The 22,560-nt window shown below is 41.2% G+C and overlaps 1 protein-coding gene across 1 annotated transcript in view; it reads right to left on the minus strand.

Moving 5' to 3' along the window:
- The window catches only part of DOP1B (DOP1 leucine zipper like protein B), a 48,210-nt gene extending 34,989 nt beyond the window's left edge, over positions 1 to 13,221 (minus strand). Inside the window, exons 1-4 of the mRNA XM_059825394.1 lie at positions 13,084 to 13,221; positions 2,978 to 3,159; positions 2,712 to 2,882; positions 43 to 232 (exon numbers count right to left, since the gene is read on the minus strand). Of these exons, the coding sequence (XP_059681377.1) occupies positions 43 to 232; positions 2,712 to 2,882; positions 2,978 to 3,159; positions 13,084 to 13,221 (681 nt within the window). The remainder of the gene's footprint in view (positions 1 to 42; positions 233 to 2,711; positions 2,883 to 2,977; positions 3,160 to 13,083) is intronic.
- Positions 13,222 to 22,560: the final 9,339 nt, after the last annotated feature.

Consider the following 22,560-nt stretch of genomic DNA (forward strand, 5'->3'; position numbering starts at 1 on the left):
ATGGTAGGTAAGACTGTTCTACGAGGAGTGTAATGAACTTACTGTGAGCTTATAATCGGTGCCGAGCATGTACTTCTGCTGTTTTCCAGACAGCTCTCTGTTGATATGACTGACAACAAAAAGAGAAGCAGGCAGCCTGATGGATGGGCTGACCAGGACACTGCCCCAGAGTGCTCCATAGAACGTTTCTTGACCCATCAATAAGGAGAGCTTCACAAGCAGAGCATCTGTTCTGTATGGAAATACATTTGACATTAGAAAATAGATTCTTGTTAGTTCAGTTTTATAACATAAAAAGGCACTTATACACAGAATTAGTATTGTAGTTGACATAATTTATTTATTTTCACAGAATTAGTACTGTGGTTGACATAATTTTTATGATTTCCTCATCTTTGTATTATCAGTATTGCCCTTTTCACATGACGATGGCCAGCACCTGATTGTAGGAAAACAATCAAAAACCACTCAATCCTTTGTCATTGTGCACACTCATTGAAACAAAGTTTCTGTGCATACTGTGGAAACTTCTCCAGTAATTATCTGCAAACATTAGGCTCTGACCAAATTACTGCAGTAGCTCTGACTGCAAAATATTTACGGTGAGAGGTGTGCAATGCTGAATTGGAAATAATTTAAGCTGATGCTAGATTCTAAAAGCCAATTTTATCAGCCTGGGAACTGGAAAATATCCTACATATTTGTACTTACAAATCAATGGGCTCCATTTGTAAGTCACCAAACAAAGAAAACCATGAGATAAAATCATGTCAGTTACTGACACAGGATCGGTACACTGAAATTAGTTTAATGGCAATCACATTGGAGGTCCTGACTAAAGGCACGTTCTCTGCTTTGGCAACTCTGTCAGTACTCCAGTATTTTACTATAATGTAGCAATAGAAACCTCAAATGAGGAATGCAGAACTGAGAAAAGAGGGAGAAGTCCAGCACAAAAGAGGGAAAAAAACCCCAAATCTGATGTTCTTTTCCATTTCTTTATAAAGTAGCCCTCAAGCCATTTTTTTCTTTTCTGTTTTGTGTGTGTGTGCAAACTCACCCATATGTGTGTGTTTAAGGAGGAAATAGTGTCTAGGCTGAAGCATGACCTGAGCTAGTACTTCTGCCACTTTCGGGAACAGCAGGGGATGTATTAGTGTTAGTCCTTAATGTTGAAGATTCTGAAAATATACAGTGGAGAGTCTCTTGTGAAGCTGAATTTAAAATAAGTCTAACTCATCTTCCTACAAGATATCTTGGTCTATCTTTCTTGCACCAGAATCATTACAATGAGTAAACTAAAGAAAGACTTTCTCATGTAATTTTTATATTTCACAAAATAACATTAAATTAATTTTAGCATAAATCTGTCACAGTGAAATATATGATCAGTTCCTGTCTGTGATCCTGTACGTTCAAGGCAAAGAGGAAAACAATGCCATCAGGAATAGGAAAAATGGTATAAAACCAGAAGTCGGATCTTGGAAGTTAATTTGCAGTTCCCATTAACTCACTACTTCAAATTCAGTCAGTTTCAAAATAAGTTCAGTCTCCTTAAAAAGACTTCAGATAGATGGAGATTTAGTTCCAAGGGATCCCCTTTCTCTCCAAAGTTCCCAGCAACTAGTGCTGTAGGAAAGAGAAAACTATACACCATCACTTATAAGCCTGCCTGACAAAAAGCACATACTAAAATTCATGGTTTTCCAGCAGATGTATAAGAGGTATATACTTGTCCATAGATCCGATGTTCTGGAATCGGCAACTGAATGCTACTCACCAAGTTGGGAACACATGCCATCTACTCTTAGCCGCTCCAGCAGTTGATATGAGCCTTCAATTTAATACTTGTTTTAAAAAGAGGCATTAGACACAGAAGTATTTTGCTTATTTTGCCTAGCATATCTTGCTCTCTCTCTCTATTGTTTTTTGTTTGTTTTTTTTTTTTTAAGTGTACACACAGCTATTTAAGATTCAAAAAGACAGAGAGAACAGCCATCACATCCAGACTGGTAAAACAGAAGGAAGTACATTACCAGTGCAATGTTTAGTGACTCTTTAAGCAAAGAAACATTTGGATGAAACCTACAGTGGTTGAGTTCTTGCAAGATCTTACAAAACAGTTCTAGTAACTGAAGTAAAACACAAGCACAAATGGGTGCTGAGCTGCTCTTCTCAGCACACTTCCTGATCCTGACTTTATTGTACTGAATGGCATTTCAGGGGTACCCAAGAGTGACAGAGATACTTTTTTTCCACAATAGATTTTATAAGAGTTGCCTCTCACTCATGTTTTTAGAACCTGAGTGTAAGTAGCTGGTATAGAAAGACTGGAAAGAATTCAGCTTTTCTCTCATGTTACAATATTTAAATAGAATTTATCGACAGAGCAGTGGTTTGGGGAGTCAGTTTAATTATTTAGGAGTTCAGAGGAGCTTTAAGAAATAGTTTTTATTCCTTTCTCTCAGCATATCTATTTTTAACCCTCCTTTTCCTCTTCTCTCCTTCTCTCATCCTGAGATAAAAATAGAAGGGGAAAGGTTTTTTCTACATTAGCGCTATTTGTTGCATCTTTCAGGGACCCACCATTCTTCCACCCTTAGAAGTTCTTTTATCAAGCCTTCTATATAGAGACCTGTCAGAAATTTCCTGAGAGTTCCCTAGGAAAGCAAAATACTGTATATTGCTTTTAAATTAATATTAGTTCTTACCTGTCATAAATTTCTGATCCTTCTTCCAATCCAGGCAGGAGTCCAATTACAAAGGCTTGAAGACCAGGCAGGAGGGACTTTTGGAGAGGAAGAAAGTATTTCTCGTACAAACCAAGGAGAACAGGCCTCACTGACATTGCTGCATTTGCCAGCAGAGGAAACAAACCAGAGCTTTAAAAAAAAAAAAAAAAAGAAAAAATAGATAAGAAAAAAAATATTTATTAAAACAGACTGTGAAATGAATATACTTTTAAAGAAAAGTTTACCTGTACAGGAATAAATCCTTGGCAAGCCATTTTGTTCCAATAATTTTAAAGATTATTTCATAGGTTTCTAGTGCCTTTAAATGCACTCCACTAGGTAGTGCTGGATGCAAACACTGAGATAATCTTTTACTGATGATCAGCCGTCTTGGCAATAAAGAATACTTCAGGCTACTCTGAAGAGCCTGTGGAATAAAGGAGATGAGAATAAATAACTACAATGTAAAAGATGAGGTATATGATGACTGCATGTCAAAGGTTTCATACTAGCACATTGAGAAGTACTAAATGCATTCAAGAGTTTTCTCTCATAAACGCATTTTGTTACACTGAAACAGCATAATTCTGCAATTGAGTTTTCATATGGAATCAGTCATGAACAATCTAGAAAAGTCTGGTCTTACTTTGCTTAGAGGCTGGAAAAGGAAGTCAGAGGACAGGATGTGGACAGGGTACCCTTATCCTATCTCCAGAGAAAGTAGGGAAGTAAGAAGAAGAGCATCTTGGCTTTTAAGGAAAGGGAATAAAGTAAGAATTAAATAACTATCTTTCCTTGTAAATTTTCATTTCACATATAGCTGAAATATAAACAAAACCCCTTCTGACCAAAGCAGGCATGATTAAATGGGACAATAACAACTTAAAAGTTATTTGTAATTCTGTGTGGCCACATTCAGTAAGCTTTATTCACTATACCCACTGTATTGATGTATAAGTAAAAGATCTTCAGGACAGGAAATAGTTAACTAAGTATTGCAGACAGGCCAGGTCTCTGGAGAAAACAAACTGTAGCACCTTTCTTTGGACAGATTACTCTTTTCCTTGAATTTTGCATGCATTTCAGCAGCATAAATAAGTATGCCTCTTCAATTCAGAGACAATTAAAAAAGCAGTTGCAAGTAAATGGCATTTTAGCCTTTGATCACTATCTGCTAACGAAAACAGATGTTTCACTGCAGATTGACATTTGGATGCTTTCAGGATTAGGCAAATTCTTGACTCTCCCAAAGGTTAAGTCATGGTCTTAACCTACGTAATTGTTTTGAACTTGAGGTTCTTCTATCCTGCCTGAAAAAAGGTTTTGAAAAAGCAGCAGACAAGTGAACTAACCTTTCCTTGCTCATTTCCAAGAAAAAACCCAAAACAGATCATGGCATCACTTGAATGCTGAATAGTCTCATCAGTAATAAGAGGAAGAGATAAAACCCATCATATTTCAAAGGTGTGTGCAACTTATCGTTTAAGACTTTGCAGTTGGTGGACATGAGAAGCTAGAATCTGTGAGACTACTATTGCGTTATTGCTCCCATTTGCTGCCCTGTCCAAACTGAGAGAACAGCTGTTAGTAAAGAGCTTCTAGTAAATAAAATTTACTCAAGAAGAAAAAGGCTGAGAATTTGTAACAACAGTAAATAGAAATGTCACACCATTCTGAGATACATACAGTACAGATGCCATTTAGAGCCAATGAATTTCCTTCCTTCCCTCCCTCCCTATGAGCATGAGATCTGTGTTTTAATAGGTACTAAAAACTAGAATCCAAGAATACAGTGATATTTCACATATGAAACTAAACCAGGTTATATTTGTGGAGTTATCTTTTATATTTGAGAGATTTACTCATATGTTACGTGACAAATATTATTTCAATATTAAAGATTGAAATCCTTAATACTTGTAACAACTTCGAAGGCCGCTTGAAAGCTGGACTTTGAAATGTTCTGTTTATATTGGTTGGTATGTACTTGCCCACACCCTCTGTATATATAAAAGAAGGTAATTACGAAAAAATATGCCAATGGTAAGTATTTTTCCTCTCAATCTTAAGATTGAGAAAATGCCATCTTAATACTCTATCAGTTACAATTTAAATATCAACTAGGTAGAAAATTAGAACATTCACTGTTTATTACACAGACAACCTGATCCACTACAGAAATAATGCCATTTCATTAAAAATGTCTTGTTCGGCTTATTTCATTTCCTAAGGATGTGAAGTAAATCTCCACCAGCAAATAAGAACGCTCCTTCCCCAAGTGTCAAAACATTTAGTCAGAAGAGGAAAAAAAATACTCCAGGTATATTAGGAGTTGAATAATGGATATTCAGGGATAAGTCAGTGTTAAATATTTCTCCTGGGTAACCCTAAAACCTTCCTATGTCCAAATTCCAGCAGGTGAGACTAACTTAGAATAAGACTACATTCATGTACATGTGCCAACTATACTGCTTCACCTAAAGAATCAGAAGACATCTCTGTACAGGAAGCATGATTTGAAGACATTTATTATGATGATTTTTTTTATGATGATCTTCATACATAAGCTGAGGAGAGTTTCTGCCCATCACATCAGAATGATTCTGAGATGAAACTCCCTTCTCAAAAGTACATCATCTTTTTTCTGACTTGGGTTGAAGAAATTCACAGTCGGACACAAACTACAATTCTTCTCAAGAGTGGGTGTTCCTGGTTAACAGTTGTCTCTGATCTTCCAGCAGATGCAAGGGATTTTAAACTACGTTGCAATGTATTAGAAAACTGTGGTTGCACCAAGAGCCATTCCAGCAGAGAGGTGGGCTGGCTGCTACTTTGCTGAAAGGTTCAGATTCTTAACAGTTTCCCCAGAATTGCAGGGCTCAAAGAATTTTAAAAAGGTTGAAAGACATTAATTAGCAGACAGATCTAAAACTGTTCATTGAAATAAGAGTGACATGATAATATACGTATTTCCAAATGCTAATTAGTTTCGGTGAGCTGACAGGCAAAGCTAAGAAGCTTGACTTTTAAATATCCTGAGCTCCCACAACTGAAAAAAAGAATCAGTTGTCTGTGAGATCTAGGACTGCTGAAATGCCATTATGATTTCAGCTGTTACAGGTAGTTAAATGTTGTGGTAGCAAGCCTGGTATCATTGGCACTGTATGCAGATGAAGATCCCATGCCAAACCATTGCTTCCACATTCAGAATCCAACACTAATGACTGCAGATGGGCAACTCTTCTCACAGGTTTCAACATCTATTATTCACTCATTCTTTCAGTTCTTGTGAGATTAATTTGATCATCTTTATTTACATATGGGCAGAAGCCCACCCTTTTCTTCCAGCTGCTTTCCACATGAGCAGTTATGGTGGCAGAAGTGTTAAATGTCACTGGAACTGCTAGTAAGGGTTGGCTTGAGAAGCCTGAACTGCCAGCAAGTACTCCACGCTTAATAGATCATCCCAGGGTTCGGTTTTCACAAATCAGTGAGAAATCACAATCCCAGAAAACCAAGAAGTATTTGGCCTACCACTGGCTTTTAAAATAAAGACTTTAATCAGTAAGGCAGGAAAAAATGAGACATGCAAAGTAATGACTTGTGTCCACGTGCATGTCCAGTTTTCAAGTTTTTACATGTTCTTTTTCTTTATGGCTGACTAGAGAATACATTATACACACTAAACATTTTCTAATGCATAAGCATGCTCAGAGTTTCTTCCAATGTGGGCTACACAGGGTAGAAAGGAAAGACTATTTATTCTTTGTAGCAGTGTATACATGTGCCTTAAAACAAAACAAACACAGACACACATACACAGAGGAATATTCACATTTCCACAGTTACTGGTTTAAGTCATTTCGCACTGCTTTATAGCTCCACTAGCGATCAGTTAGATCAATTTGCCTAGACATAGAAAACCAAGCAAATAAAGTAAATATTTTTATTTATATAACTAGAATTCCAGAAAAATGCAGCATGTACATCAGTTTATAAGATTATTTTCAACTAGGAGATACTATAACTCTTGTTTTATACCAGAGTGGTTGGGAGGAGAGGGGGAGGAGAGCCTGTCATTCCATTTTCCACTGATTCATTTTCCAAGTAAGTAAAAAAAATTCTAAACAGAGCTCCAGCTTCCATAAAAATAGTGGCATGATGTTCAAAGATGATTGTGAGGGAACTTTAAAGTAGCAGCTGGAGTTATATTAGAAAAGGGAAAAAAGAAAATGTATAAAATATCCCTAGTCCTGCAGATTGTATTTGTGCATTGGGTGTGGTGAAGTTCCACAAAGCAATTAGGAGGCAAAGCTTCCCTTCTTCTCAAAGATATAAGGCTTGCCTTCAACAGAAGGCAAGTGGTGCTTGTGTTTGTAATTTGGCCAACAGTTGTTACAAAGCCATGACAGTCAGAGTTCTCATGTGAAGCAACTGGTGTAATTAACGGCTATGCTCATTAAATCCATATTTCAGAAGAAACCTTCTCTTCTCTCCCCTCAAGAACAGACGTATTGTAATATTAAGTGGTACTACTGAAACAAACAATAGTTATGCAGCTGCAATGATTTTTGTGCTCTTTCCCCTTCTCCTCCAAACAGATCAAGAGTTTGGTTGAGATCATATTCACCTTCAAGTTTTTGAAGCAAGAAAAGCTTACAGAAACAAAAAATAACATACTTATTTTCTATTGAAAGTCAAATTAAAAAAACAACAACCAACCAACTTTGAAATTGCAGACTAAAGACTAAAAATCAGCATTGTGAGAACTTGTAATCTGTACATTTGCACTCTTGTGTTATGTCCAAGGATAAAAAGCAGTTTGCAAGTGCTCTTTTAGAGCAAACATTCCTATCATTACTGAGCAAGTCAACCGTGCTGTAAGTGTAAAATAAATCCCGCTAGAACAACTGATTTTCCAGAGGTTATAATATTTTGTTTTCATGGTGAACAGTAACTATAAATTAACATCTTGCTCAGAAAAGGGACACTGGCCTGCCAGCCAGGCTCAGTGGCAACAGTCACTAGTAAAGCTTCTGTGAAAGTTCCATACAACTGATACCCAAACACTGTTGAAGAATTGCTGATGGAGGTATTTCTGCCAATACGCATAGCAAAATCCTGTCCATTATCCTTGTCAAACAGATGCAGGTTGATTTTTTTATAGGTTGGTTGTTTTTTTGTTTGATTTTGTTGTTGTTGGTTTTTAATATATATGGACTAAATGAAAAAAGAGGGGAGTTTAAATATTCACTTGCCAAAAACCCAGTGAGATTTTGTGCTCTTCTGTGAATCAGTAAATTTCAGAGACTTTTTTGAAAGCCTCCTTTCATAGTTTCCTTACAAAAGCAGGCTGTGGAATGCTCAGTTCTTCATTTTGCACACTGTGTCTCTCGTCTACTGTTTGCCTGCACCCAGCGTTAAAATTTCTAGAAAATATACACCTATAATCTGGACTAAAAACCCAAATGCAAACTATGCACTTGGATTTTCCTAACTTCATAATATTTTTAGCCTCTTAATTGCCTGAAGTTCCCCCATATGAATATTTTTGTATGTATTTTATATAATATACATATCTGTTTATACTCTGAATAGATGGTGACAAGCATTTTGGATATGAAAACAGTGTTAAAAGCACCTATTTCACTGACAAGCCCACATATGCTGAACCACCACCTATTTCTAGGTTTAAAAAGACAACACCCCTTCCCCCCAGCATTATTTTCTATCAAAGTATCAAAGTGATTTTGCAGAGTTGTATCCTTTTAAAACATTGGAACAAGCTGGCAAAATCTGCAATAGCACAATCACATTTTAGTGCTAAGACAATTGAGAAGGATTACTGTATTCTGGATGCAGCAATCTGTACCGAACATCTGGAAACCTTAGTCACAAAACAGTGCTTCCCAAACAGTGAACATATGCAGATTTGCAAAAACAATAAAAACATGGTTCAAAGCTGTATCTGTGACCAGTACTCAAAAGAGAATAATCCTATTTCTTGAAGCATGGAGCAGCCTAGGCTGCAACTACTAAATGACTGGCTTATAGTAACTAGAGCTTGAACAGAAGCAAAGCACAGAGAGAAAGATATTTACCAGTGGAATAAGAGTAAGTTTCAAGGCAAAGCTGAAGCCCCTCTTTAAAACATTAACATCCATATTTATTGCCTGTTTAATCCACCTGTTTGTGTCTGTCCATTCATATTCTTCCGTAAGTTTTTATGAACATTACTTTCCACTGTTTCTCCTTCACCATAATGATGCATAACATCCACACTATTCAAATTAAAACTCCAAAAATTTTTCCCTTACAAACTTGGGGTGTAGCATAATTTAGCAAATTCTGCCAACTCCAGCTTTTGTTAGAAAACATAGCTTCTCTCCATCCTTCACTCATGCTCACTCTTGGTACTTGCAGTTCTGTTCAGAACACTGCAGGGGAGGTCCATCTTACCTGACCTTAGAAGCCTAGGTCAGCTAAAGAACATGGGCAAAACTGCAGTAACTCGCCTAAGGCTCCCTATAAAACCAGTGAGGAACACACGCAATTTTAGGACAGCATTCATCTGACCTACTTTAAATAGCAAGAGATGAGTCACAACAACAAAAAAAAATAAATCCCCTTGTTCCTCTCTCTGCCTAAAAGTGATTCAAGGTGAAGCTGTCCACACTCAACTCATCTGAAGTTAGACAAGGCTCATCTCCTTTAAGTGACAAAAAATTATCTTTCTAGATCTACAAACTGACCCGTTTGGCTGACCATCCATATTAAAGTCAACCAGTTTCTCTGTTGCTTCTCTGGTTCTACAAGTCACTGCGAAAGATCAGTTAGAACCTGTTAAATTTCAGACAGAGAAACTGTGAAGAACAACCTTCAGTTTAACCTTGGTAGATAAGTAGTAACAGAAAGAAGTAGCAGAGCTGTCTCTTTTCACCAGGAGTAAGAGCAGCAAGAGCTCCAAGATCACTTGTTTCAGTCAAGGCCAAAGGGATCTGGATCAGCTCCCTCCATTCTTTTTCCCTCATCTTTAAGTAGGAGGAGTCTGTGCTGCTTCCTTCAGACCTTGTATTGAAAGAGTAATGCCACTGAGCTTCTATAGAAATAAGAGAGCATATGTGTTAAATTGTGAGACTCAACAGTGCAAAGTACTGTTGAAGCCTGCCTACAGGAGAAAAAGCCTCAGAAAATATTACACCTATATAAGCAAGAACACCCACAATTAAAGTCAACAATACAAAGATCCTTAAGAAACATATGCTTAAGAGAGATCTTCCATGCTACTCTAGAAGCATGAAATGTACTTCCAAAACTCCTCGACTTACTCATCCTCTTTTGTCTGTCCCTTTCTCCACATTTTCACATTTGCTTAATAATAGGCATCACTGCACACCAGTTATTGCCACCCAGGTTCCTGGATATAACCATGTGCAGTGTTTAAAAACATTTTTAATCACTGAGATACTGTGGATCTCCTCCCTCGTACCCATTCTCACCCTGCTCATTCATTCACCCTCAGAACTGACTGTAGAAGAAATTAGGCTCTTATGTTAGAAACACCTCCCCTCCCCCCAACACTAACAGAACTCAACAACAATATTTATGTTTTAAGATGTAAAAGACCAAGTAATGATAGGAGTTAAGAGAATAGCTATTGACATCTTATTTCACAAACTTCCTTTTGGTGGCACATTCCCCTCACATATCATCTTTATTTTCATGTAACAGACAGCAGATGAACACTGGGGATGATTTGCTTTACGAATTCTTAAGCTCCTAAAACGATTAAGTCCGTAAAATACCACAGCAGATGGACTGATGTAACAGCTAAAAGCTTTTTTGCTTCGTTTCTACTATGCTGCCACGTATTTTGGCAATTCTGTACCTGAATAGGAGTTTCAGATAGGTGTTAATCAGTTCAGTGTGTTCATCTAGGTCAAGATAAAAGATCAAAGCCTACCTCTTGCCACAGGTAAAAAATCTCTCACCCTAATTATTTCTTATTTTCCCTTTGAGAGAAGCATTCTGAAGGCCTCTAACTTTCCTTATTGACTCAACAGGAATCACGATGAAACAGTGAAGGCAGAAATGTGTAACTCCACTTGCCAGAGCACTATCCAGCTTCTCTCCTCAGAAGAGGAAAGAACATGGCTGCCCTTAAAAACCTCAATTTGGCAAATGTCCCAATTTTCCAGAAGGGTAAGAAGGAAGACTCTGGTAATTACAGGCCTGTCAGTCTCACATCAGCATCTGGTAAAATTATGGAGAAGGTTATTCTGGGAGTTATTGAAAAACACTTGAGAGACAATGTAGTCATTGGTCATAGCCAACACGAGTTCACAAGGGAAAAGTCCTGTGTAACCAACTTAATTTCCTTTTATGACAAGGTCACCCATCTCGTTGACCAAGGGAAGCCAGTAGATGTAGTTTTTTTGGACTTTAGCAAAGCTTTTGATACTGTCTCTTGCAGTATCCTTCTGGATAAAACTGTCCAGCACACAGCTAGACAAGTCCATAACATTTTGGGTGAGCAACTGGGTGACAGGTTGGGCTCACAGGGTTATAGTAAATGTGGTCACATCAGGCTGGCGGCCAGTCACCAGTGGGGTTCCCCAGGGCTCAATTTTAGGGCCAATGCTCTTTAATGTTTTAATAATGATCTGGACGCAGGAATCGAACGTACATTAAGTAAGTTTGCCGACAATACTAAACTAGGAGGAGCTGTGGACTCCCTCGAGGGTAGAGAGGCCTTACAGAGAGATCTGGATAGACTGGAGTGCTGGGCCATACTCAACCGTATGAAATTTAACAAGAGCAAGTGCCGGATTCTCCACCCGGGACAGGGTAATCCTGGTTATACATACAAATTGGGGGACGAGAGGCTGGAGAGCAGCCCTGCAGGAAGAGATCTGGGAGTATGGGTTGACGGCAAGCTGAATATGAGTCAACAGTGTGCCCTGGCAGCCAAAAGGGCCAACCATGTCCTGGGGTGCATCAAGCACAGCATAGCTAGCCGGTCAAGGGAAGTGATTGTCCCACTCTCCACCACACTGATGCAGCCCTACCTCAAGCACTGTATGCAGTTTTGAGCACTGCAGTGTAAGAATAACATCGAACTATTAGAGTGTGTCCAGAGGAGGGTGACCAAGATGGTGAAAGGTCTTGAGGGCAAGACTTACAAGGAGTGGCTGAGGTCACTTGGTTTGTTCAGCTTGGACAAGAGAAGGTTGAGGGGGCGATGTCATCGCAGCCTACAACTCCTCAAGGGGGACAGTGGAGAGGGGGGTGCTGATCTCCTCTTTCTGGTGATCAGCGATAGGACACGAGGAAATGGCATGAAGCTGCATCAGGGGAAGTTCAGATTGGACATTAGGAAAACGTGCTTCACTGAGAGGGTGGTCAGTCACTGCAACAGGCTCCCCAGGGAAACGGTCACGGCACCAACCCTGTCAGAGTTCAAGGAATGTCTGGATGATGATCTTAGTCATATGGTCTAGTTTTAGGTAGTCCTGGGAGGAGCAGTGAGATGGACTTGATGATCCTTATGGGTCCCTTCCAACTTGAGATACTCTATGATTCTATGGATTCTCCTCCCCTTTGAAAACTCTGTAGAATTAAGGCTTAGCAAAACCAGCAAAGGCATATGAGGCATCTATTGGGTAACAACAGATGTTTCCTTATGAATTCTGCAGGAGTTGCCTCCTCCCACCCCTATTTCCTTCATGACTGTAACTGCTTTTGCCCCACATACACTCAGAAAGAGCTTTATGTTAAAAGAGACCAAGTGGGACACAAACAGTGTACACTTTGTGTCTTGGGCAGGAGGAGAGGAGACACTTCCTAGGTGTTTTCCCGTAAAAGCCTTTTTCTTTCTTCCTATACTCAGCCATATTTTCCATGGTCATACAAAAGACACCACCAGCAGCAAATCAATTATTTCCCCAAATGCAAGGGAAGGGCACGGTGGTCAAGTAAATGTGATCTTTAAATATAAAATTTGACTCAGAATATATACTAAAACTTGTGACCTCCTGTTCTCTGTAAAGACTTTTTTAGCTGCTCTAGAGTGAGTAACCAGCATCCTGAGGGTTTCTTCAATGCAAAAATGAAATTAACTTAGCTGTATGAAGGAAACAAATACCATTTGAAAGAAACCTCTGTTGGTTTTACCAGAATTTCTCACATTTATATGAAAGATACTGACTTAGCTGCTTCCATTGCCCCTCCTTTATGAACTAATATTTTTCTTGAGTGAATTTTCAATTTTGTTAAGTACTGTAAGTTACAGAAAAGTTGATAATAATATGAAGATAATAAAAAATGAAAAAATATTCCTGTGACACTGTACCTTATTGAGTTTGCCAAGGGAAGATATAAGATCCGCCCATTCACTTGATGATTCAAAGTTTCTCAAAGCTTTCTCAATTGCTGAAGAATAATTTCTGTATCTGTAATCACCAAGTAACTCCTGCTCTTCTGGATCCATCTTTGGTTCTCATAGCAAGGTGAAATTTCCTGGTAAACTAAAACATGCACACAGTTATAAAAAGATAACCTGCATTTAAGTTCTGGCAAACCTAAAGTACTGTAAGATAACAATGAATATGTAGAAGCACTGATGGATCACAACAAACAGGTCATCTGATCAAGTTTCAACACAAAGTTAAAAATAATTTAACAGGCATGACTCCAACTCCCCACTGCCTGTTTTAGAAGTTTTGCAATCACATTTTCCTATTTACGAAACATGTTTTTTTCCTTCCATGCACGTGGATCTCTCACACAATAACAAAGGAAAGGAATATAAATTCTCACATAAACAGTCAAAGTGCTGACAAGGAGTTAGGGAGAAGTAAATAGTTTTCATAACTTAGCACCTGTGCAGCCTTTTGAAGGTTGGTTACCTGTAGCCGTGGAATGTGAAACATTTCATATCAAAATTCAGCTTTCCAGAGGAATCCTGTTAAAGGGCCTCTCAGCCCACAGCAGAAGGAGCCCTCAGAACTCTGCATCTCAACTTGTCAGCAGCAGATGCTGAAGTACAAGACTAAGGTATGTGCCAAAGCATCAAGGCATGCATGCAAATCTTCCTTTATTTCACCAAAAAGCATCCGTATATTTTTACGGAGGAAAAGTAAGTTATTCAGACCCGATTTTCTCATCTTCTGCAACACACTTAGCTTAAAAAAGCAAAACATACCTGTTTTAGAACAATGCAACAGGTGTGGCTAGATTTTACGTATTGAAAAATCATACCTTCACTCCTATACTAGCTATGACACTAGTTCTCCTGTTAGCTAATATAAAAACATTCTTCTAGAGAGAGGCTTGGGTTTAGGAATGCCAGGTTTACGTCAATCCGTGCTATATCACTGATACAGAAAAGAAAGCACACTCCTATAACAAAACATTTTATAATGTTTCTGAAAGACATCTGCTTTCATTTTCCTACTGTTAGGACACAAAAATAAATCTAAGTAGTCTTCTACATTCTTTTAAAGCAGCTCATCTCTCACAGCACTTTAAAAAAAATAATCAACAGAACTACTGTGTATTATCCATTAACTTTAATAAACAACAATAAATACGTCAAGATTTTGGTAGCAAACTCTCAGAAACAGAAAAATGCTGGATGCATCCACCAAAGAGAAAGAATTTTAAGGCAGGTTTTAGCCACTTTTGCACTTCCTGATAGTGGGATTCAGCCATTGCTGATACAACCACTCTATGTCATCCAACCTAGATCCACCTCTATGAAAAGAAAAAAAAGTATTCTCACACAATGTCAGCAGGGCCACATTTGGCTGGTTGTTTTTGTTTGTTTGTTTTGCTACAGTAAAGGTTTAATTTTCTGTTTTCACCAGGATGTATGCAGTGCTTCTCACACAGAGAGAGTAAAAAAAACCCACTGCCTTGCAGGGTATAACATTCATCTGGGATACAACTATCCTTGCTCCAACAAGGATTTAAAAAAAAGTCAACCCTCCCATAAAACCTAACAAATTGGCAAACTTGCAAGATACTGTCAGCAAAAATTATGAGTAATCTGATATAGACACTGCCCTAAAACAAGCAGGTCAAGAAATTTTCCCTCATCTCACATAAGTATCTTAATCATTGGACTATTGGATTGTATTCATACTCCCTAAAACAAAGCATGAGCTAGGAAGTATCCTAGTAGCTCTCTGCCAAGTCAAGAGTGCTGCCACTTTCATAAATACGAGATTTGTCCAGATCATTTAGAATCAGGCAGCCGTTTTGCTGACAGAACACATCGAATTTCTTCATTTGTAAATGCAATATACCCACATGAACCCACTTAGAGAACAGGAATCAATCAAATTACCAACAGAACTTAAAGATATTCTAAATATTCTATGAAAATCATGTCTTAAAGCATTCTCACAGCATTAAAACCTGGCCTATTTAAGTAAAATCTAGTTAAGTTGCGAGGGTGAAATAAAACATACTACTCAAGAAAACAAAAAAACTAATAAAACGTCAATTGAGGGAAAAATTGTCTTATTCAGTTCTTAAGATGCTTTCTTTGGACTTTGCTGTGAAAAGACAGGTGAATAGTGTATTCCCACCCTGAAAAGCAGTGACAGATTTAATGATTTAGTGTGCGTTGATGTTCACGTACCTTCGTTGTTAGATATCAGCAAGGTTTGAAAAAAATCTGGTAATCTAAATATGGGCAATAGATCGAATTTGTGCTTATACACAAAGGCAGGAAGATTAAAAAACAAAACAAAACAAAAGCCACTTGCCAGTGACCTTCAGGCACGTCTTCCAAATCCCGGCTGACAAACTTCCTTAGTCAATGGAGACGTTCATAGTCATTCATCAACTTCCAGCATTGTCTTAAGACAGGTTAACGAGGCGGGCGCTCTGCCTCTGATCCCAAGGGACGAGGCGCTGCCTCCGCGGGCTGCGGGGCCTCTGCGGACAACCCGCCCGCCGCCGTCGGCTGCTGAGCGCTCCAGAGCCTGGCTGCGCCTTGGCCGGCCCCCGGGGCGGGGGGGGGGGGGCACGCAGCCCTGCGCTAGGCCCGGCCGCGGCGGGAGCGGGGCCCCTCTGAGGGCCCGCCCTGCGGGGACGGGTCCCAGGCCCCCCAGGACATCCCCCTCCGCGGACGGGCAGCCCCGCGGCGAGGCTCTGCCGCGGCTTCCCTCCAGCCTCACCTGCGCGGCAGGGACCGCCGAGGCCGTGCCGGCTGCGGCGATGACAGGGCGGGCTCCCCGCCGGCGGCGAGCTGCGCTGCCCCCTCGGCCGGCCACCAACCGCGCCGCCGCGTAGCAGCCCCCGGCGGGTCACCCCCGCGTACCCCCCACTCGCCTCTTCCCAAACGCCCGCCCGCCCGCTGAGCCCGGCCGCGGCGGCACCTTCCTCCCCGCCACCCCCGTACCTGGGAAGGGCCCCGGCAGACCTCCCGGGCCGCCGGCGGCGGCGACGTGTCCCAGCCCGGCGCAGGGCGGGGGGGGAGGGGGGGGCAGCACCCCGCAGTCTCTATGGCAACAGAAGGGAGCAAAAAAAAAAAACAACCAACCCTCCCGCCCTGCGAGGGCCGCACCGCAGTCAGCAGCTGGGGCGATACCACTGAATACAGCGCGGGGGAGCGGGAAGCTCATAGACCAGTGCAGGAGGGCTCCGGGTGTCCCCGCCCAGCGGTCGGCCGCTCGCGTCTTTACCAGCTGCCAAGGCGCGAGGGGAGGCTGCCAGTGTCGGTGAGCGCTACAGCCCGGAGCGGGTCATCGGCGCCCCCCCGCAGGGAAATGGTACACCCCGGCGGCCGGGCCCGGGCGCCGAGCGCCCCCTGGCGGCGTGGGCCGGGGACAGGGCCGGGCGGCTGCGCTCCGCACCCCCGGCGCTCCCGGATCCCCGCGGCCGTTCCCCGCCGGCACCCCGCCCGGCCGCGGGGCTGCAGAGGAAGCGTCGGGGCGGCGGGCTGCCGGAGCCGGGCCGCTCCCTGTGCTTGGTGCATCCGCCTCGGCTGGTCTGGAAACAAGGCGGCGGCTGCGCGGAGCCGCAACCTCGCGTGCCCCCCCCCGCTGGGGCGTCGCACCGCCCGGCGCAAGTATGCGCGTCCCTGCGCGGAGCTCAGCCAGGAGGGCTGTTACCTGCTCCTCCAGGCAAAGTAAGTTTCAGCATCTCCATTATGCTGAAGCCCGTAAAGGCACGTTTAACAGTTTTGCTTCTGTTCCAGCTGGTTTTAGGCATGAAGCACTTCTGACAAACGTTGTAGACACAGCTGTCACGGGGATTCAGTCGTTACATTTATAAAAGGCTCAAGTCCAACATAAGAAGCCCTCTGTTCTTTACAAAAGGCTTCAAAGAAAGTTGATGTGCTAGATTTTTAGTACTCTTAAGGCAAAAAAAGAAACTCGCAAAATACCCATGGAAAGTAAAATACATGATCTTGCCAGACAAGGATTTATTTACTGTGGAAACACGTTATTTAACCTCAGCTTTTTTTTTTTTTGCTTTTTTTTTTTTTCCTTACAAGCCAGCAGAACATTATCCTGGTAGTTCAAAGTAGCTGAAAAACTCAAGGAAAAATAACCTGTTCGGTTATTCAAGATGAGAGAATAGAAACTGTGGCTTTTAAGATTATAATGGATACTGCTTCAGGAACGATCTCCAGTAAGTTTTACGTTCATATACTCTTTTATTTTCTTGAGACCACCTGCCTTTCCCCTTCCTAGCCAGATTTTAGTGATAGAATTTGGCATGTTGTTCTTCTAGCAAATAAATTCTATGGTTACTGGCAGCTAATGAGACTGCTTTATGCACGTGAGGGAAGGATGGAAGCAAGACGGGAAGGCAGGAAGGCTTCCAGGTATGATTTCATGCCCCAGTTGTGTACATATCCAAAAGCCTGACCAGGTACCAGAAAGCACTGCTGGCCTAGCTTCAGCGTGTGTTACTTCACTATAAAAATCTCAGCAATTGTTCACAAGCTTTCATGCAACCCACGCAGCTGTTGCACATTCCATCCATTTGGGAAGTCAACATCTGCCCACAGTGCTGAGGCCAGTGTGGATGCCTGAAAGGCTGGGTAGCCTCAGAGAAATATGTAACACGTGTAGGAAATGTGTGTGACAGAATATTAAAATGTTTTGCAGTGATTTACAGGTTTATTACAGATCTGTCATCATTTTAAAAGACAAATCTTCAGAAATGGTGTGGCATTAGAGCTACGTGCAATCAGGTTCTAAATTCAGATGGGGCTCCCTCCTAATACAATAAACTGACTTGATCATATGAGTATAACATTTTTCCTTAGATATACGCGGCAGTAGATACATTCAGTACCATGGGCATCAACATAGCTTATCTTTCTAAACTGCAATGCCATCAATTTAAGTTTCAATTTCTAAATTTTAGGGTTTGTAACTTTCAAGGTAGCATAGCTTAGTTCTTGGAAATTAAGGTCAGTGCTTCTGAATATGTGCCCAACTAAGCAAAGAATTGTATTTTTGATTTTGTCCTTAACACATGACATTTATATCCTAAAATATAACATGTTACTTAGGATATTTTAAAAACAGTTTCTGAGGGTTTGCTATCTCTTTAGAAGTTCTCAGAAATTTGTGTTCTTTGACTGCACCAGTTGTATGTGGGTGCCCAACTATATTCATGTCATTCTGATTTCCACCTAAATTTGAACCCATTTGCCATTTCTACCACAAGAGAGAGGTCTTCTGGAATTTCAAAGAACCAGGCAGCCAGGTGGAGGAGAGGGATCTTCCTGGGCTCCCACTGGGGGAACGGCTGCAGTATCAGGTCAGCTGCCAGCAGGCACCAGGGCATCTCCTGACAGAGAGGCCACGGAAGTGCTTGGCCTGCTGGGAAGCTTTGCTCAGAACATGCACCAAAACCAACCAACCTCCAGACCAATCCACTTCCTCAGCTCTGGTGCTTCCAAATCTGCTGGTTGGTAAATCATTTGAAGAAAAACTCCGAATGCTGTTTTTTGTATTAGCGGTTATGCTAATTCAAAGCATGCCTATCATACTAACTATTCAAGACTTCTTTTCAGGAAAGGCTATAAATCAGTATGTTATATGCACCATGGCAGCACTGCCCATGCTAAATCCTGGCCCTTGGGATGGGATCAAGTAATAGATTTACTGATGTAATCACTTCTGGAGACAGCCAGGCTGAATTTCAATCTAATGAATGTTCACATTAACTTCCACGTGACGTTGACATAAATCTGTTCGGTTCATACTGGAAAAGTCTACTCCAATTGTATATCACTTGTCAGATTTTTTTTTTTTTAAATATCCCTCACAGTTTAAAATATTAAATTTCTACCGTGAAACTATATAGCATTTCTATTATTTACCAAGGGAAGTTTAACAAGTTGCTTGCTTTCAGTATTTTATCTCCCTAGCAGAGTCTAAACCAATACATTCACAAATAAAACACCACTGGAGCCACTACTGCCGTATGTCCTTTAAATAACTGCACAACTCCAATCAAACAAAACAAACAATGCCCATCAGATCAGGGCATGCGAGTATGCAGGTACGTACCTGAAGAGAGACGGGGGTGCTGAGTAGCCACAACTCTAGATCAGTGAGCAGGGTGCAAAGACAAGACAACAATCCAAACTGGGAAACGTGAAGTTGGGTATTGTTAATTCAGATGTAAGTGCTATGAATAGCTAACCTGGTGAAGTGATCTATAGACAACAAAAACTGGCCTCCAAGAGCAGAACTTTGTCCAGCTGACAGTTTCCTTTATTGTCAGCTCCAAAATGAAGTCTTTGCAGAACAAGAATGAAAACTGAAGATTTTCCATTGTAAAACATCATTATTGTTCCTTCTCTTTTTTCATTATTTGAGATTAAAAAACTAAAAACATTCATATACTAATGTGAGACTGGAGTTTGAATTATATTCTGCATTTAAGTGTTTTAAGTAACACTGGGTGGCATATATAATCTAAATTTTCTTGACACATTTTTAGGCTGAGAGGAATGCCACAGCATTCAAAGTCAGGACATTGCCTACATGTTGGGTTATACTACTGTAAGAGATGGGATCAATTAAAATTATCTATGGACATAAATGAATTCGCAGGGGTTCTTGTCATCTTCATTATTTATATAGGAAAACACTTAAGTGGAAAATTTAAGGAAACAACATGTTAAGCTAGGTATATTCTCATCACCTTTTTCAGTAAACTGACCTCAAACTCTCTAGGCATGACTACGGTGCAGTTTTGAAAACCAAATGCACTACATTACACTGTGTTGAAACCGTAACGAATACAAAAGCCTGGCCCACACTATAGTTATCAGCATTGCAGAGGATCCAGATAAAAATGACCTGATTGTAATCCCCTTTAGATTCAAAAAGGTTTAGAGCAGACCAGTCTCCGTACTGATTGCCCCCATACCTTCAGATCACTGGCTTTCCAAAGCAAAGCTCTGCCGAACAGCTGGCCTACTACAGCCTTTGAAAATGACGTCTGCATTGTTAACCAGCACACTGGGATGTCTGTAGCTTCTCCTTCAGAAAGTCCCAGAGGCCTTGCACACTGTTTATATCCAGTGGATGCGGCAGCAGGTACAGCTTCCACTCCCAAAGTTTTGCCACTGCTGCCTGACTGCATCCTGCACAAGCTACGGCATCCCCAGGAAACTGCCTTCACTGAGCTCTCACAATTGTGAATCCAATTTCTTTATTGTCCCATGTCACCACAGCTACTGCGTTGCCAGGCATTTTCTTTGGCTAATAAATTCCAATGTGAAAATGGTAGTGACACACTGTAAAAACAGTAAATCATGCGTAAAAGTTTTATACAGTACAACAGATCACTATTATTTCATCCCTTTCCTAACCCTTAGATTTTACACAACAACCACTCAGCAAGCGTGCCAGAATCTGAAGGCAACAAAATACTTCAGACACAACGGACATGGGAGAGAAGCAGGGAGGCAGCTTAAGAAAAAAAGAAAGGAATTTTGGTTGAACAATGCAAGCCCTGTCCAAAGATCCAGCCTGCCACACACACTGTACAGCCTGCCCTCTGATTCCGCTCTCAGCAAACAGCCCTCTCCTGGCAGTCTGCCCCGCACCGTCCCAGCTCTCTCCCCAGGACACAGTCCTCCTACCACTGTCACAGGGATGCGCTTCTCCTGCATAAGCTCCTTCCTGACTCTGACTGGTCCTGCGAATAGCCAATATTTTCTGCCTCTTGTTTCCACCTCCTACAGCTGAGGTGGTATCCACACAGCTGATTCTCCTTCCTTGAGTACCATGCCACAGCTGCAAATGTTGTGAAAAGATCTGTCCTCTGCTCTTCTTTCTGGTCATACCAGAAGAAACTGTCTGTATTATAATCAATTTCACCATGAGAAATGACATTTCTGAAGGTGACTACTTAGCCATCAACTTCCACTTTGCTTCCTTACCCTGAAACAGGGTAAGTACATTTAACAAAGAACAAGCACTGTGAAAGGGCTTAATACAAGTATTTGAAATACATCTTTTGTAAAACTTTCAAACTTAAAATTTGCTTGGCTTAAATGTTAAAAACCACAGATCCTGAGTTAGACTGAAGAGGAAGCTTTATAGAGCATAGGGGATACTTAGAAACTAATTTGTATTTAACAATGGATACTATCTGGCTACAGTAAACATACCTTGCAGTCTGGTCTTTGCACAAACCATATGAAAGCTGGGGCAAGGTTTGTTTGGAAAGTTTGGACAGGCCAACCAGAAGGGCATGCAACTTCTGAAACCTAATGACTCAAGCAGCATTTCCAGTATGAAGAACTAGGTATGATTCTGCACTGTTGGATTACATCTTTTAAAGTTGTGTACAAACTACTACTAAATCAGAACAGCCATGTTTTGTTTTCCTGGGATACCGTTAACACAACTAGAAGAGCATACACAAACCATGGTTCTTTCTCTTGCACATCAGAACGATAGTCAAGTTACTGTATTAACTGGATGGATTTTGGAGCTATCATACTGTAGGCAGTCTGCGGGTAGCACATAAAATGCATTAAAAACTTTACACAGGGATTTTGTAACTGATCTGTTACCCTTAAACTAAAGGTCTTGGAGATTTTTTCTACATTGAGAACAGATTACCATGAGAACTTTTGGGGCAGCATTCATCCTCTTCAGCGAGCTCTGGGGCATGACTCATTTGGCAATACTTCCATCTTCATAAAAACAACAGCTACTGTATCCTTAAAAGACCAACTAATAATCACACCTTTGTTCTGTGCTGATAAGTGATTACCAAACCCACACATATTATTTATGTCCAACGTCTTTTGATTCAAGGCTTCCCAAACACAAACTGTACCAGGGGAAGCCAGTATAAACCCCTGTCAGCTAAGCCACTTTGGCATTGTCTTGCTGACTCCTGATTAAGAATTAATGTGCCTATTACTGATCTGTCATTACTAATGACAGGTTTATAGGCAATTGTTTCCAGCTCCTCCAGCTTCTCAGAGCAAGAAGAGGGCAGCAGCCTCCCCTGGCAGAGCACAGCGCTGTGTGCACCTTGCTCTGCAGGGAAGACGGGGCAGGGCGCAGGAGGCCCCCCCCCCAGCTTTTGCACTGCCTGGCAGGACATGGTGGAGAAAAAGCTGCACGGTTATAGCCTGGGGGTGACCAAACCCCACCTCACTCCAGCCCCCTGCAGCCAGCTGCTCCACAGCCTGGGGCTGTCCCAGGCACCCTGACCTACCCCCAGGCTGCCTCTGCTGCCACCTCTACAACTTGAAGTGCCATGGCAACCTTTCAAGATTAAGCATTTGAAATGCAATAACCAATATTTAAAATGAGAAAAT

This window comes from Gavia stellata, chromosome 1, assembly GCF_030936135.1.
Source record: "Gavia stellata isolate bGavSte3 chromosome 1, bGavSte3.hap2, whole genome shotgun sequence".
In the NCBI taxonomy this organism is placed as follows: Eukaryota; Metazoa; Chordata; class Aves; order Gaviiformes; family Gaviidae; genus Gavia; species Gavia stellata.